The following is a 15,296-nucleotide window of genomic DNA, read 5'->3' as shown; positions in this document are numbered from 1 at the left end:
TCCAGAAAAAAAAGCCCTGGCTCTTTTGAGGCTCATATTTGGCTATACCATCCTACCCTCTCTTTTCTGCTCTCATTTACTGAACTCCCAAGCCACTTCCCCTCAGTTGATAAAGACAGACTCCTGACTCAAAGTCTTGCTCTCTATTCTAAAGACTGTCCTTCTCAGTGACAGCACTGTAGACAACTTATTTAATTCTCTGGCTTCTCAGCTGCTTGATCTTCCAAACTCCAAAGATCATTTCTTCCAATCCATCTCACATTTTTAATGCCACAAATGAACTTTGTCATCACCAGCAATTCTTGATCTCTGAAATATTTATTTTGGACATCTACTACCTTCGATCCTTCCAACTCACTGCAATAATTCTTCAGGTTCTTTAAAATTATTAAATATCTAATGGCTCAGGTATATTTTTTTCATGCCCTCGCCAAAACAGTACATCAAGGACTAAAATACAAAGTGTTTAAACTTTCATTTAGTAGAGAATGCATTAATCAAGTATCTTAAAATGCTGCTGGCAAATGACCATACCAAGATTTTAAGTCATATATAATCCAAAACAGAAATGAGGACAAATGAGAATTCTTCAGACTTAAAAGGCAGTATTAAGAAGTACCTCTTATTTTTACTATTCTTTTTAAAACGCACACACACACACACACACACACTTAAAGCAAAATCCTTACAGACCTCTATGTAAAACATTACATGAAAAAGATCAACATGTTTTTATATACTCCTTATAACGTCAACCTACTAGGTTTTCCTAGACAGAACCAACTAGCAAATACAATCACTAGCACAGAGCATTCTGGAAGGGGCTGCTGCTAAAAGAGCCCCCAGTTAGTATCAGTTACCTGAACCCTGGGACCCACTCTTCTGAGGGCCAGCAGCAGTGACCTGAGCCTTGGTTAAAGTCTGCACTGGCTGAGCGACAATTGTTCCTCCACCTCCACTCACAATTGCCTTGGCAACTCCTTGGGTCACAACTTGCTTTGGACCAACTGCTTTGGCGACAGATGAGCTGGCCTTGGCTACAAGGATCTGGCCACCACTGATGGCCACAGCCTGCTTCACTGTTGAAGGTAGAGTAGATCCAACTGGCACTCCAACAACCTGTTCAAAAAAGAAGAGAATCCAGCAGTGTTTCTTATCCCAGCCCTTTGAGAGCTCTTAAAACAGCATGGTCACTCTGTTCCAGCAAAGAACAAAGTCCTAGATATAATATATTGAGTCTAATTCAATCATCTAGGAACACTACCCATGATAGATGTAAACAGCAATATTTCTTACATTTCAGATACTATTACAATAAAAAGTTACAGCTTTTGTCTTAAACCCAGCTAGTATCTATAATTTATTTTAATGATAAAAAGTAGTATGTGTTTTTTATAGAAGACTTAGGAAATAAAGAAATATAAAGAAAAAATTCTACTCATCCAGAAATAATTGCTTAATATTCTTAATGTAGTATTTATTCTTTTTTAATGTACATTTTAAAACAAAGATTAGAATTATGCATAGTTTTGTAATTTTAAAAATAAAACATATTACAAGTATTTCCAATGTTAGCATTTTTTCAAAAACATTTTCAAATGACCAAAAAATAATGCAGTAAAATAGATATACCATAATCTATGTAAACATTTCACTACCGTATGGATATAGTAGGTAGTTTTAAACTTCAGATTATGCAAAAGTATGCAATAAACACTCTCATACATGAACTATAAACTCTACCATACTTTTAAATACCACCCCTTCAGTAATCCCTTCTACATTATCCCCATTCAAAGCAATTATTTATCTCTAGAACTTCTAAGAATTCACACCACTTACTATATAGTATAACAAGTCACACCTCTTCCAACTGATTTTTAAGAAAAGTGATCTTTTTCTATACCCTTCTAATCTCCCTTTTCTTGAAGGCAGACATTTGGTACAAAAAGAAAAACTGAAAGTTAGAAGAATATTTAACTGAAATTTTAAAAATCCTAGCACCCAAATTATGAAAGTTAGAAATATCTGGTTCTAAAAATACTGTAAAGTGAACTCTTTCAAGAAAAAAATTCTATGGAGCTCTTTTAAAACAAAGTCAACAGTAGGATGCTCAATTAGAAGAAACAATGTAATTAATGTCAAATTGGGGCAGCGTTTCCCACTCCCAAAATTTTTACTCTGTAAAAAGAACTTCTCACCAGAAACTAGATAAAAAGACTTTTATGGTTATACAAATGGCAAAAGATGTGTCTTCCAAAGGCAAAAAAGATCAAGTAGGACATACTTTTTCAGCCATCAGATTGGAGGGGAAAATTTTAAAGCCTGATCAAAACCAAGAACTGGCAAGAGGAAATGGGGAAACAGGACCTTCTGTTCACTACTGGTAGAAAGGTAAATTTGAACAGCCATTCCAGAGAGGTACTGGGATATCTACTAAAATTGAGAATCACACACCCCATTGCTGTAAGCAATTTTACTTTTAGGAATATATCCCAGAGAAATCTCAGGCATATGCTCAAGGGAATAAACACAGAATGTCAGGGGAGAGGGGATAGCTCAGTGGTAAAGTGTGTGCTTAGCATGCACAAGGTCCTGGGTTCAATCCCCAGTACCTCCATTAAAAAACAAACAAACAAGCCTAATTACCTCTCCCCAAATAAACAAACAAAAAAATAAATACAGAATGTCCAAGGTAGCATTACTTGTAATTACAAAAAATTATAAACAATCTTAATGTTTACAACATGTAAGAACATACTTAATGTCTATAGAGGAATGGATAAACTGTGGTATAAGACAATGGAATGGCACACATTAGTAAAAATGAAAAAATTGGAACCATATATATGTATATGTGTGTATATATATATCAGCTTCAATAGGATTTGAAAGTACAAATATTGAGTGAAAGGGGAGTTGCAGAAAAATATAAATATTTTTAATGTAAATCTTCAAAACACACAAAGAGCGTTACATGTGACTTATGGCTATGCACTTATATAGTAAAAGTACAGTCTAGAAAGCCACACATCCAAATTCATGACACTGTTGCTTTGAGGAAGAACAAAGTGGGCTTCAACTTTACCAGTCACATTTTACTTGGATTAAAAAAATGATTTGAAGTAAATATGAACATGTTAATTGAGGGTGGGGGATATATGGGTATTGATTATATTATTCTCTGAATTTTACCTAAATTTTAGAATCTTTCCAAATTAAAAAATAACAGGACTACTTAAAAAGTAGAAGTAGAACAAAATGATAAACCATATGTGACTAATGAATGTGATTTATAAGTTAAATAATTACTAAATTATACATGGTCCTTTTCCAAAAAATGTGAATACAGTAAAATACACTTGCCATGTGCTTGGACTTGGCTGATGTCAAGAAAATGATCTCTTAATCAACTGTTACAAACCAGTGTAACAAAGAGCAGAGAGTATAGGTTTTTATAAGCAGTCAGACCTGCCTTCCCAGTTTGTTCCACCAGTTAGTAGCTGGGGAGTTATTTAACCTCTTTGAGCTTTAGCTGCCTCATCTATGCAATATGGATGATAATATTTCTCTCCTAAGATCAAGAGGCATAAATAAGAATTAATTTATAAAACACCTAGCCAGCATGATGTACACAGTAAATCACAGTTGTGGCCAGCATGACACTTGTTACTGTAACTGAAGAATGGCAATCTATGAGGCTACATGGGGAGTGAGAGGACAGAGAGCCAAAGGTTAAACATCTGTCGCAGTCTTCAGCATTTGGCCAAGACGACCTCAAACCCTAGATTTAGTTAGTCAAACAGAAATCAAAGCAGATAACATCTGGTATCTGCTTTAAAATATTCTAGGAAGAGAAATAAGATTAATAAAATGCTGATAATTGATGAAACTAGGTAATGGGCATGTAGGATTCATTATAATAGTCTCTCCACTTTTATGTACATTTAAGGAAGGAGAAAAAGAAAAAAGGAAGAAATAAAAGAATCAAAGAACCAATAGTGGGGGGTGGGGAAGCAAGTTCATCTAGAATGGAGAAGAGAAATTCTCCCAGCTATCCTGGCTTGGTTAAAACAATCCCTGACAATTATCTAAATCTCTTTATTCCAATGATATGAGCCTCATTCTACATGCAACAGTGTTGCTGTGGCTGAAGAGCTGGGCACACTCACTCCCCCTAGAGACATGGAGGTTCACAAACTCTTCTTACTAGTCAAGAACTTTTCTGTGCATTTACGAAAAAAATGTTTCTTAATGCAGAAAAACATTTTTGAGGTGTGACAGAAACTGCCAGTTGAACCCAAATATCTGTTCTTTGCTCATAGTAACAGCTTCCAACTTTCAGCTAGGAACATGGACACACAGAATACTGATTATATTTCCCAACCCCTTCACACCTAGGTTTGACATTGATTTCTGGCTAAAGACACGTGAACAGAAGTGATGAGTGCAACTTCTGGGTTATGCCTCTCCCCCACACCCCCTTTCCCTTCCCTCTGCCTGCTTGTCAGAAACATGAGATGGTGGCATGAGATGAAGGGGCTCTCTCAGCCTACAACCTGAAAACCAAATTCTGAGGATGACAGAGCAAGAAGATGGAATCTAGATTCTTGATGATTGTGGAATCAACACACAGAACTATCTACTGGTCTTTTATGTCTGAGAGAAATAAACTTGTTTAAGCTTCGGGTTTGGGGATGTCTCTGTTATAGTAGCTGAACTTTTTTCCTGAGATGTCTTTTCATTTCCCAAATATATCAAACTTAATAATCCACTGCATAAGCTAAATACATGTAATCTATTTACATGTCCCTAAACTGACAAAGAAAGCAAAGATCTTAAAGGGGAAAATAATATATACATGTGATATCACTTACATGTGGAATCTATTTAAAAATGCAACAAACGAGTGAATGTGACAAAAAAGAAGCAAACTCACAGATATAAAGAACAAACTAGTGATTACCAGTGGGGAAAGGGAAGGGGGAAAGGCAATACAGGGGCAGGGGACTAAGAGGTGCAAACTATTACATATAAAATAAGCTGCAAGGATAGACTGAACAACACAGGGGATACAGCCAATATTTTATAATAAGTGCAAATGGAGTATAACCTTTAAAAATTGTGAATCACTATATTGTGCACCTGTAATTTATGTAATGTTGTACACCAACTAAACTTCAATAAAAAAAGAAAGAAAATCATACATACATGGATCTATTTTAATTTCTTTCCCCAAATCCTATGCATCTGATTTGCTTTTCCCTCTTTGTGCCAACCTCTATCCTCACACTCAACTGCTTCAAAATGTCCAGAATATGACACACTCAATCTCTCTAAGAACCAAATAAAACATGGTGTCCTAGGATGGACACAGGAGGGAGGTTTTTATTAGCAGAGCTTGTCCACCAGGAACAAACTACTAACAAGATGAATAACTTCACCCCCAACCCCCAATGCCTGTTTTATTCTAAAACACTGAGGAGAGTGAGGAAGTCTGGCACTCTGGGGAAAACCCTACACACAGCTATCTATGGACACAATGAAGTCTCTTAAGTAGGACACTATAACCCAAACTTAGCTTTTTTATTTTAAACAATACAACATTCTGGCCTAGAGCCTGAACTCACCTACCAACTGTTCTCCTCTTCCCTTTTCACAGCACTTCTCTCTGCATTTAAAATCTCCTTCTAGCTTCACCAAGTAGACACCTTTATTCTGTATTGTTATAAATACTTTATTTTGGTTCACGCTTTGATTCAGTGTTTCTATTCCTGCCCTCCCTGTGCCTTGTACAGACCTCTGCAAGTCAGAATCTACTTCAGCAACCTGAAGGTGAGAATTCTGTATATGTGATTTTCCCTCCAGATGCTGAACAATACAGTCCTTACAATTTAGTTCTCAACGATAGTAACTGATACATGGTACTGCTGCATATATACATAGGACTCATTCTTACAGCAATATTAGCTACTATCACTGATAAAGGATGATCCTTTATACACAATGACTTCTAATTTTCTTGCAACTCTGAAAGGCAGAGGGTGTTATTCTCTTTTACTAGATGAAAAAACAAGGTTCAAAGAGGTAAATTTGCCCACCGCACACAAGTTAATGAGTGGCTGGGAACTGAGATGTGTCACAAGCTCTAATTCCAGAGCTCATGCTCTTTTTATTGTTCCACACTGCTTCCCTCCCACATCAACCAACTAATCCCTCAGCTGTCTCTTTTCATGTCAAAAGCAGAACCTCTGTCTACTGTCATGAAAAAGATAAGCCGTGTTTCTACTGTGCCAAAGTTGCATGGAAGGTAAAACAGTACCATTCTGCTCGCCCTTCTGTCTTCTGGCAGTTTCTCAGAGTGCACCTCATCAATAACTAGGGACAGTCTGTGCTTGCAGACAGCTCCTTATCTCAGGTCCAAAGCATGTACTAAATTTCCTGGATAGACATGCCTTTTCTCCTGCTCTGCTGCTTCTTTGTAATTTTTTCACACTCTTCTGTAGCTTTTCTTACACTTTATTCAGGGCATTCAAGCACAAACCTATCTATTTTCTCTTGGTACTACACTGCCATTAGGTAGGTGGCAGGGTGACAAGAAAGCTAATACAGTTGTTCAGCATTACTGCGTGAGTGGATTTGCAAAATGCAAAGTGGCAAAAGTGACAACTTATCAGAACTTCTGAGCATAAATAGCAGTGCTCTGTTGATTCAAAGACCTAAATGAGTAATACCACATATTTCTAGGTGAAGTAAAATAGATTTTGAAGAACATATACAGGATGTGTCTGAGTACAAAGTCCAGATGACAATAACTGATTCATGAAAGAACTTCGACAAAATGCTCATCCCTGAGGTTAAAAAAAAGAGAGAGAGAGAGACAGCACCAGGAGTAGCTGTCTTAGTGATTCTGGCTATGGAAGTCTCAAAATCAAATTTAATGCTATAGTTTTAATGTTCCTAAATTTGCCTAACCATATGTCAGTAGGAGAGCTTGTTAAAAATCCAGATTCCCCAAGAAGGACCCCCAAGAAGATTTTGATTCAATAAGTCTGAGATGGGGGCCCCAGTATCTATATATTTTTAATCATCAGATGACCAGGTAAGTTTTGGGAAGCAGTTAGTGAACTCTTATAGATTTTAGAACTGCCTATAACCCTATGAGTTTTCCTCTCAGTCTATATGTAGCTATATGTAACCAAACTATCTAAAACCTTTTGTATTTTAAAGTTAAAAAACAAGTACTTCACATAATATTCTTAATAGCTTTAGAATGTATCTGCCTTAAAATTGAGATAGTTTAACTCTGGATGTTCTTAAAGCATGCTTAGGTTACAGACAATGGCTCACAAATTTTAACAGTTCTGGAATGGGGAGTTTTGGAACCGGTAGACCTGTGTTCAAATTCTGTCATTTATTAGCTAGAGGCTCTCAGGGAAGTTGCTTAACCTCTCAGAGCCACAGGTTCATCATTTGTAAAGTGGGAGTGAAAATACCTTGCAAAGTTGTTCGAGGATTAGAGACACTATATAAATAAGAGCATGACATACTTAGGCACTCCTAAGCACAATGGTTGCAGGAAAACATGGACCGATATTTTATAGTTCTCCCAACACATAAATTCCTCACACCTCCAAATTATAAAAAAAATATAAAACTCTCTAAAGAGCCAAGAACCATTAAACACAGCCTGGACATCACACAGCCTGGACATCAGAGGTGCAAACTACAGCACTCGCCTATCAGAAATAAACAAGTAAAACAGTGGACCTCGGTCCTGTCAGTTACCCATTTCAGACTTGAATCAAGTGGAAAGTAGTGTCCATGATGTCAATCACCTTCCCTGCCAGGCCGATAACATAGTGTCCCTTTGCCTCTGTGAATGTCCCTGGCCCCTCTGCAAAACATGCCCTTGTTCATCAGTGACTACTGCAAGAGCAGAGGGGTTTAACATAATCTGAGTTACTTTTCCAAAGGGGCTGTCACCCACAGGTTTTCCTGGGATCAGCAACTCTTAATCTTTTCAGTACTTGTCAATTATTTAGGCAAACAATTTTCATTGACATGTTGATCTCCCCATCCCTACCCAACACAAACCTTGGAAGGCTGAATCTTCGGTGACTGGGCAGTCCCTTCTCCAGCAGTCAGGACCTGTTTTTGAGGGGACACAGCTATCATGTGACCCCCTTTCACAGTCACATATTGAGGGAGTGGTGACTGGCTGGTGGCTCCTGTTGTGGGCACATGAGAAGCTTCGCCAGGTTCCTGTTTGATGATTACCTTGCAACAAACACGATAATGACACTGAATAAACATCCATGAAACATGCTACTAACATCTGGATCTATTCTGTTCACAGGAATTAATGAATTAATGAAGCCTGGCTTATTAGAATGACTCCAGGAGAAGGATAAAAATACTGCTTAACTATAGCCCACAACAGCTATTAAAGGGACAAAAAGTGGGATGTGAACTTGTGTATCTGCAAACTCAACCTTGTGATTTGTTTTAGACATTGGTGGCAAAATGGCAGCAGAGAGAAACACACTGTGCTCTGTGAAGCTCCCTTCTTGCTGGACTCCAACGGCTGCCCCGTGAACACCACTAAAACAGTGGAAGCATGTCTCAGAAGTAGGATGTGGTCTTAGAAATGAGATGTACTAAAAAGTTCCATGTTGTGGGGTAGCATCAAGCAACTCCAACACTCCACAAAAAAGATGATATAACAGGACCATACTGACTTGTGGAATAATCCTCTCATAAATACTCACTTTTGTGAAAGCTCCGAGTCCTCCAGTTATAGGTTTGGGGCTTTGAACTTTAGGGTGACTCCCAATCGGGCAAAGAGGTGGCATAGATGCAAACAAAGAATCCTCCTGCTGTGTTTGTAAAAATACAGATTGTACAATTAGGATAAAGTGAGTGATTTCAGACACTCACCTGTGTCATTCAATACAAATGTCATTCAATACAAACCTGTGACATTCTCTAGCAACATACATACCCGAAAAAATAAAAAACAAAAACCAAAACAAACAGCCCAAAACTCTTTGGGATCTTCCAAGCCCTTACACCTGCATTTTCATATTATTTTAGAAACCAATTCAAAGAAAGGTTATAACTTGAAAAGAACCCACTCATTTGTGCCCCACTATATGCTGCAAAGACTACTATCATATTACCTCTAATACCTGGTTGACTTGTTGGTTTCATGTCTGGTTCCCCTGCCAGACGCTACTAAAGGACAGGTACTGTACCCTATTTCTTTTCTATCCCTAGGGTCTAGGCGCTAAATAAATAAATGAATGTAAAAAGGTACTTAGGTGTTTCAGTATATACACCTTTTTAACAGTACTCATAACTTCATTTACCATTACTCCAGATAAATACCCAGGACACAGAGGGAAATTTTTCAGTAAGAATTTTAAAAATCACACAACATAAAGAACAATTAGCAAAAGGAAAGACAACAAAGGTCAAAATTCAAAATTATCGTCATCTGTCTCTAATTCTCAAATACAAAATGTCAGTCTCAGAGGCAATTTTCCAAAAATACATGTCAGGGGCAAGAAACAAAGTTAGGAACACTGCTTAACTTCGTAACGAAAAGATCATCAACAAACATGAAAAACACATGGGTAGACAATTAAGACCTTCAAGAGAATTCTTACAGTTCAGGCATTCACATAACACAGTGCTCACAGATGACACGGAATTTAGAGAAAAACCTCTCCTTGGACCAGGAAACTATTTAATAACATCACCATTAAGTGCCTAAGTATAAGAAATGCTGTGTTAGCACTAGTTATGTAAAAGATGATCTCTGAATTCTCAGAATTCTCAAATAGGAGTTTCTACCTCAGAGGCTCTAGCCTTAAGGCAGCCAAGACAATGACAAATAAGCTGAATAACTAACCCAACAGGCAGTGACTGTCCTTTTGCCAAACAGTGAACAGATATCGAGCACTCTGATCTGAACAAGTCAAATCACATTTGGAGTTGTAAATTTCAAAAGGACTGCCTACCTGAAAAAGGTGGGGGGGGGGAACACTGTGCAAAGATAAGAATTATTACTTTATAAAGAAAAATTTATAACAAAACTGTCCAAAAAAAAAATCATAGTTTTCAAATAGATACTGAATGACTGACTGTTGAGAAACATCTTCTACACAAGGAAAAGATCAAGGGTAAGGTAGGGGAGGTTGGAGTATATGATCTTTATTAGCTTGAAGATTGTACTTTATGAAATCTCCATTATCAACTTACAAATTCGGGCTGAACTTAAATGAACCATCTTTAGAAACTAGCAAAAGTGCAATTAAGAGTGTTACCTTGACAGCAGATGTCACAAAACTACTTCCATGAATTTTAGGAACTGGGGAACCTGTTCCTTGGGAGGCCTGAGAGGCAGTAGAGAGCTTGCTGGTAGGACTTCCTAGTAAGCAAGGTAGATTTAAAGTTAAAGTACAAACAAAGTAAAATTTACAAAATGGAATTTTAAAGCCATTTTCCTCCACCCTCCCCTTCTCCCCACAATTTTTCATTTTGAAGGATTTGAAAACTCACAGCCATGAAATTATTATAGAGAAAACGCAAATATCATATGATATCACTTACATGTGGAATCTAAGATATGATACAAATGAACTTATAAAACAGAAACAGAATCTCAGACATAGAAAACTAACTTATGGTTACAAAAGGAAAAGGAAGTGGGGGAGGGATAAATTGCGAGTTTGGGATTTGCAGATACAAACTATTGAAAATAAATAAACAACAAGGTCCTAGTGTATAGCATAGGGAACTACATTCAATATCCTATAGTAAATCATAATGGAAAAGAATATAAAAAGGAATATATATATGTATAACTAAATCACTTTGCTGTACACCAGAAACTAATACATTGCAAATCAGCTATACTTTAATAAAATCAAATTTAAAAAAAAGAGAAAAAAACATGTAAGGATTCATTATATGAAGCTGACCTTCACCAACCTAAAAAGGGACAAGAAGCTAGTAATGAAGTGTAGAAGAATGAGTAAGTAGACATATATTCTGTACTTAAATAAAAGGAGATCCTGTAACATAATGGTGCTGGTTCTCTAACAATAGCCAAAGTGTATGAATTCAAGTGAATGCTAGCTCCTTCAAAGCAGTTTCACTAGAAGGTTAAACCTACTCTAAAATGCTGCCAACATCAAACATTTTATACTCCACCTGTAAAACTGCCTTTAGGATGAAAGTAAGTCACATTATCTGCAGTCAACAGTAAGTCAAGATCAAAAATGATACTTGGTCAAGATCAAAAATGGTACTTGGTCACTAACTCCATCTACCAAACTTGCCTGCAAAGACTATCGGCTGATTCCTAAAATTAAACATCCTCAAAAGACACCTACTTGGCATCCTTAATGTATTCAAAAGGGAATCTCTAAAAGCAGCATTTTTTAAGGGAGTTCCACAATTATAATCATTGTCAAAGGACATAACTTTTCCAAAAGGCTCAACATACATTAATGTATGTTAAAAACAAATAAGGTTAAAAAAAAATCAGTCTCATTACTTTATCATCATTTCTTTTTTCACTCTTTCTCTTAATTAGAAGTGAAAGCTACAGGAAACCTTAGATTTAGGAGCATGTGTTTAAACAGTTTAATTGAAGGGAATAAATAAAAATAATGTTAGTGAAAGTACTTCAAAAAAATCTGAAAAGCACTCTGTGTTTATAAGAGGTTATGATGATACACACGGTGAATCCAAAGACTTCTTATTCTTACTATTAGAGTTTTGTTGTTGTTGTTGTTAATAACTGCAGAGGTTCAGTTTCCCTCCCACACTCAAATTTTATCTCATTCACAGAAAAGTAGAGATAATTTTTTTATTTCACTGGAAAAAAACAGCTATGGCTCACAAAGCTATTCCTGTTTTAAGCTTAATTTGGAAAAGTTAATAGCCATGTTGTCCAAAAAACATGCTCTTCAAATGAGAATAAAATCAACTTTTTTTAAAAGAAAATTAATTATGGCTCACTTTTAATCTTTAGAAATTAAGAAGGAAAACTTGGGTAAATTCCTAAAAATTTAACTTATAAAAAGTAAATCTTCCCTTAGAAAAACAGCACTGGAGTTACTCTTACATATTCCCTCCTCTTGTTCATGGCTGAAGAGTTCATTCTCCCACTATATGGCCACTAAGTCACGCTAGGATTTCATCTTCAAAAAAGATCAGATCTCTGGGATTGCACAAATACTGTTCAAACACACACCTGCAGTAGGAGTTGTGGCTCCAATAACCTGCCCTGGCTTGTCCACGATAACATAAGGATTATTAATAACAGAACTGGAGGTGCCTTGCTTCACATGGACTGGAGTGGAGGTTGGGGTTCGAGGCAATGGTGATGGACTTGGGGTTGATATAGGGGAACCTTTATTAATAAAAAAAAAAAAGAGAAAAGAGAAAAAAAATAAGCTAAACAAAATATGTATTCAACCCATATAAGAGGATGCTAAAGAAAATGGAAGTGAGGCAGGGCCACTGGGACAAAGGTAACATACTGGGAAGACAGAATGGGACTGTACGTTGAGAGCAGCAGCAGCAGCAGCTGAAGCCAGGTATTAATGAATTTCACTCTCTACATCCTTATCCAAGGACCACTAGCTGCAGCAGCACGGAGCTTGTCAGAAACAGATTCTGAGATCCTACCCCAGACCTACTGAATATAAATCAGTATTTTAACAAGATCCTCTTGCAGGCTTAAGTTCAAAAAGCAGTGCTTTATGTAAGTGTGGAACTGCTGAAATAACAACTTGGGCTGGTTGTTACAATACTGGTTATACTCAAAAACACTAAAGTTAGGGAGGAAATCATTACAAGTGAACAGCTAGACTTAGGAACCAGGCTTGAGTGGCAATGAATTTTCATTAGGAAAATACAAAATTCAGCCACCTAAAACAAAACTCTCTCAATACCATGTGACAGCCACAATCCAGAGATTCATGTTTCCAGAGAATACTCTCAAAGGTTACCAATGCACCACTAAACATCCTCAGCTGTTACTGATCAACCTTGTCACCACAAATTTCTCAAAACTTCAGACTACTTTATATGTTCAGCCTATTCCACCTCTGAAGCAGCAGGTTCCAAAAAGCTTCTAACTGGTAGGTAAAATTATACACTCTTTAACTTTCAACAATTTCAAGAACTTGGATCACATTTCTTGCTAGCTATTTTTAACACTGAAGACTCTCCCTCCCCACTCTTCATTTAAGTATTATAGAGAAGCCTCTCGTGGCCTAAATATTTCTATTGACTCTTTCATGTCTTTTCTGAGCCAAAACTATAAAGCATATTTTTACTAGAAGTTCACCTAACATAAATGTGAAACTGTTGTGAACCAATGGACAATTCAACCTCAGTGAAAATGAACCTTCAGAATTGCATACTGATCACAGGATTGAGTACATTTCTAGTGTGATTAGAGATTATAAAAGACATTCCAATCCCAAACGAATCCCAATCCTTGAAGCTTAACTCCAAACCAAAAGGCCTCTAATTTTTTTTCTATCACTGGTCATTCTGGTTTCCATATATAACCCCAAAACTTAATTCCTACTTTAGTTTCAACCATACGTCCTAACAAACATTTTACCTGTGCTGATTCTAGATGAAAATTTGACTGCTTTGAATTTAATTTCTTTCCTCATTCCAAAATTGTTTCCACATAAATGACTTTTGTTTTGGACAGCTTTGCTTTGCTAATACTCAGTAGTGATTAGCTTGCTTGTTAACCAAAAATCCTGCTTTTGTTTAAAAAAAAAAAAAAAGCAAGCAAGCCACAGTACTTTGTCATTCTGACAATTTTTAAACACACCAACCTCACATACATCATGTATACCTGAAACAATCTTGCAGCTCATAGTGATAGGCTGGAAGGATTTTCCAGGTGACTCAGGATTAGGAATCTGACTTTGTGGCACAATTTTACAGCTTGACGCTATTGGCTGAAAAGCTGAATTGCCATGAGAACAAAAGGTAACCTTCTGGGAGGCTGTCATTTTGGTGGGTGTTCGTTCCAATGAAGATGGCAAAGAATAAAATGTAGTGTGTCTCTCAGCTTCAGCACTGGCTGGGAATTCTGCTTGAAGTAAAACAAACAGTAAGTCATCAGTCACTCTGAAATAATAAAACTTTACCCCACTGTTGGAAAAGAATGAAATAATAAAAATCTCTTATCATTTTAACAACTATTTAAACCATCTACCAATACTAAAATAAATACAATCGACTGGTATTTAATAAAACTTTATATATTTGGTGAAATGTAAATATCATGCCTAGAATCATGATTCACTAAAATGCTTTCCTTTTTTTTTTTAAATATAAATGTTCATGGCAGCCTTATTTGCAGTCACCAAAAACTGGAAATAACCATGGTCCATACATACAAACAAATTCTACTCAGTAATAAAAAGAAACAAACTATCGACATATGCAACAACACAGGTGAATCCCAAATGCATCATTCCAAGTGAAGAAGCTAGACTCAACAGGCTTCAACAGTTTTTATTCCATTTCTGTGACATTCTTAAAAAGCCAAAACTATGGGGAGAAAAACTGATCACTGATTTCCAGGGGAGAAGGGCTGACAACAAAACAACACTGGGGAATTTGGGGGAGTGAGAGAACAGTTTCATGTCATGATTGTGGTGATGACTGCAAGACTAAATTTTTGCCAAAACTTGCAGAACTGTGTACTTAAAGGATGAATGCTACTATTTCTAAATTTTACCTTAATTTTTTTAAGTGAGAAAAATATTTTTGATTGTACAGCAAATATGCCTCAGTCTACACACTTAGGAATATACTAAACTTTCATTTTCTATAATTCAATGTAATACTTCTATCCTGAGTTTCAATTCTGCTGGATGGGTGCACAAACTTACTGTCAATTCTTCCTGAGATTCATCCCCGTATCCTGTCTCTCCCAAGCTTATGCCATAGCTAGGATTCCAGATGCAGTAGCAGGGTGAGAGGGCATTTACAGTAGAGCTATAGTCGCAAGTCCACACAAGTTGCTGCATCCAGTATCCCGTGCTGTACGGCTCATTATGTCTGGTAACTATGTCTCACTGTTTCTCTGTCACTCTTGGGGAAAGGGAATTTTTCTTACTTTGGGAGTTTTGTGGAGAAGGCAAAAGGTTGGTATAAGGATAGAGACAAAGTATTTTGGCAGAAACAAGCAGAGGAGAGAGCAGAGTATTCCTCTGGGCACGGTGTAAGCCTATGAGGGTATG

General features: G+C 36.8%; 1 protein-coding gene across 5 annotated transcripts in view; it reads right to left on the bottom strand.

The window, feature by feature from the left end:
- Positions 1–15,296, bottom strand: part of YEATS2 (YEATS domain containing 2) — a 92,143-nt gene that overhangs the window by 30,415 nt on the left and 46,432 nt on the right. For 4 of the 5 annotated variants that reach the window (XR_010383715.1, XM_031452141.2, XM_031452125.2 and 1 more), the window contains exons 11-16: positions 13,898–14,137; positions 12,269–12,427; positions 10,332–10,435; positions 8,772–8,879; positions 8,098–8,280; positions 861–1,119 (exon numbers count right to left, since the gene is read on the bottom strand). Coding sequence is in view for 4 of the 5 variants with exons in the window: in XM_031452141.2 (XP_031308001.1) it covers positions 861–1,119; positions 8,098–8,280; positions 8,772–8,879; positions 10,332–10,435; positions 12,269–12,427; positions 13,898–14,137 (1,053 nt within the window). In the remaining variant the exon portion in view is untranslated. The remainder of the gene's footprint in view (positions 1–860; positions 1,120–8,097; positions 8,281–8,771; positions 8,880–10,331; positions 10,436–12,268; positions 12,428–13,897; positions 14,138–15,296) is intronic. The other variant, XM_064493276.1, reaches the window with a different exon arrangement.

The sequence above is a fragment of the Camelus dromedarius genome, chromosome 2 (assembly GCF_036321535.1).
Source record: "Camelus dromedarius isolate mCamDro1 chromosome 2, mCamDro1.pat, whole genome shotgun sequence".
In the NCBI taxonomy this organism is placed as follows: Eukaryota; Metazoa; Chordata; class Mammalia; order Artiodactyla; family Camelidae; genus Camelus; species Camelus dromedarius.
Note: the sequence above shows the minus strand (reverse complement) of the source record. Positions and strands in the feature narration are given on the sequence as shown.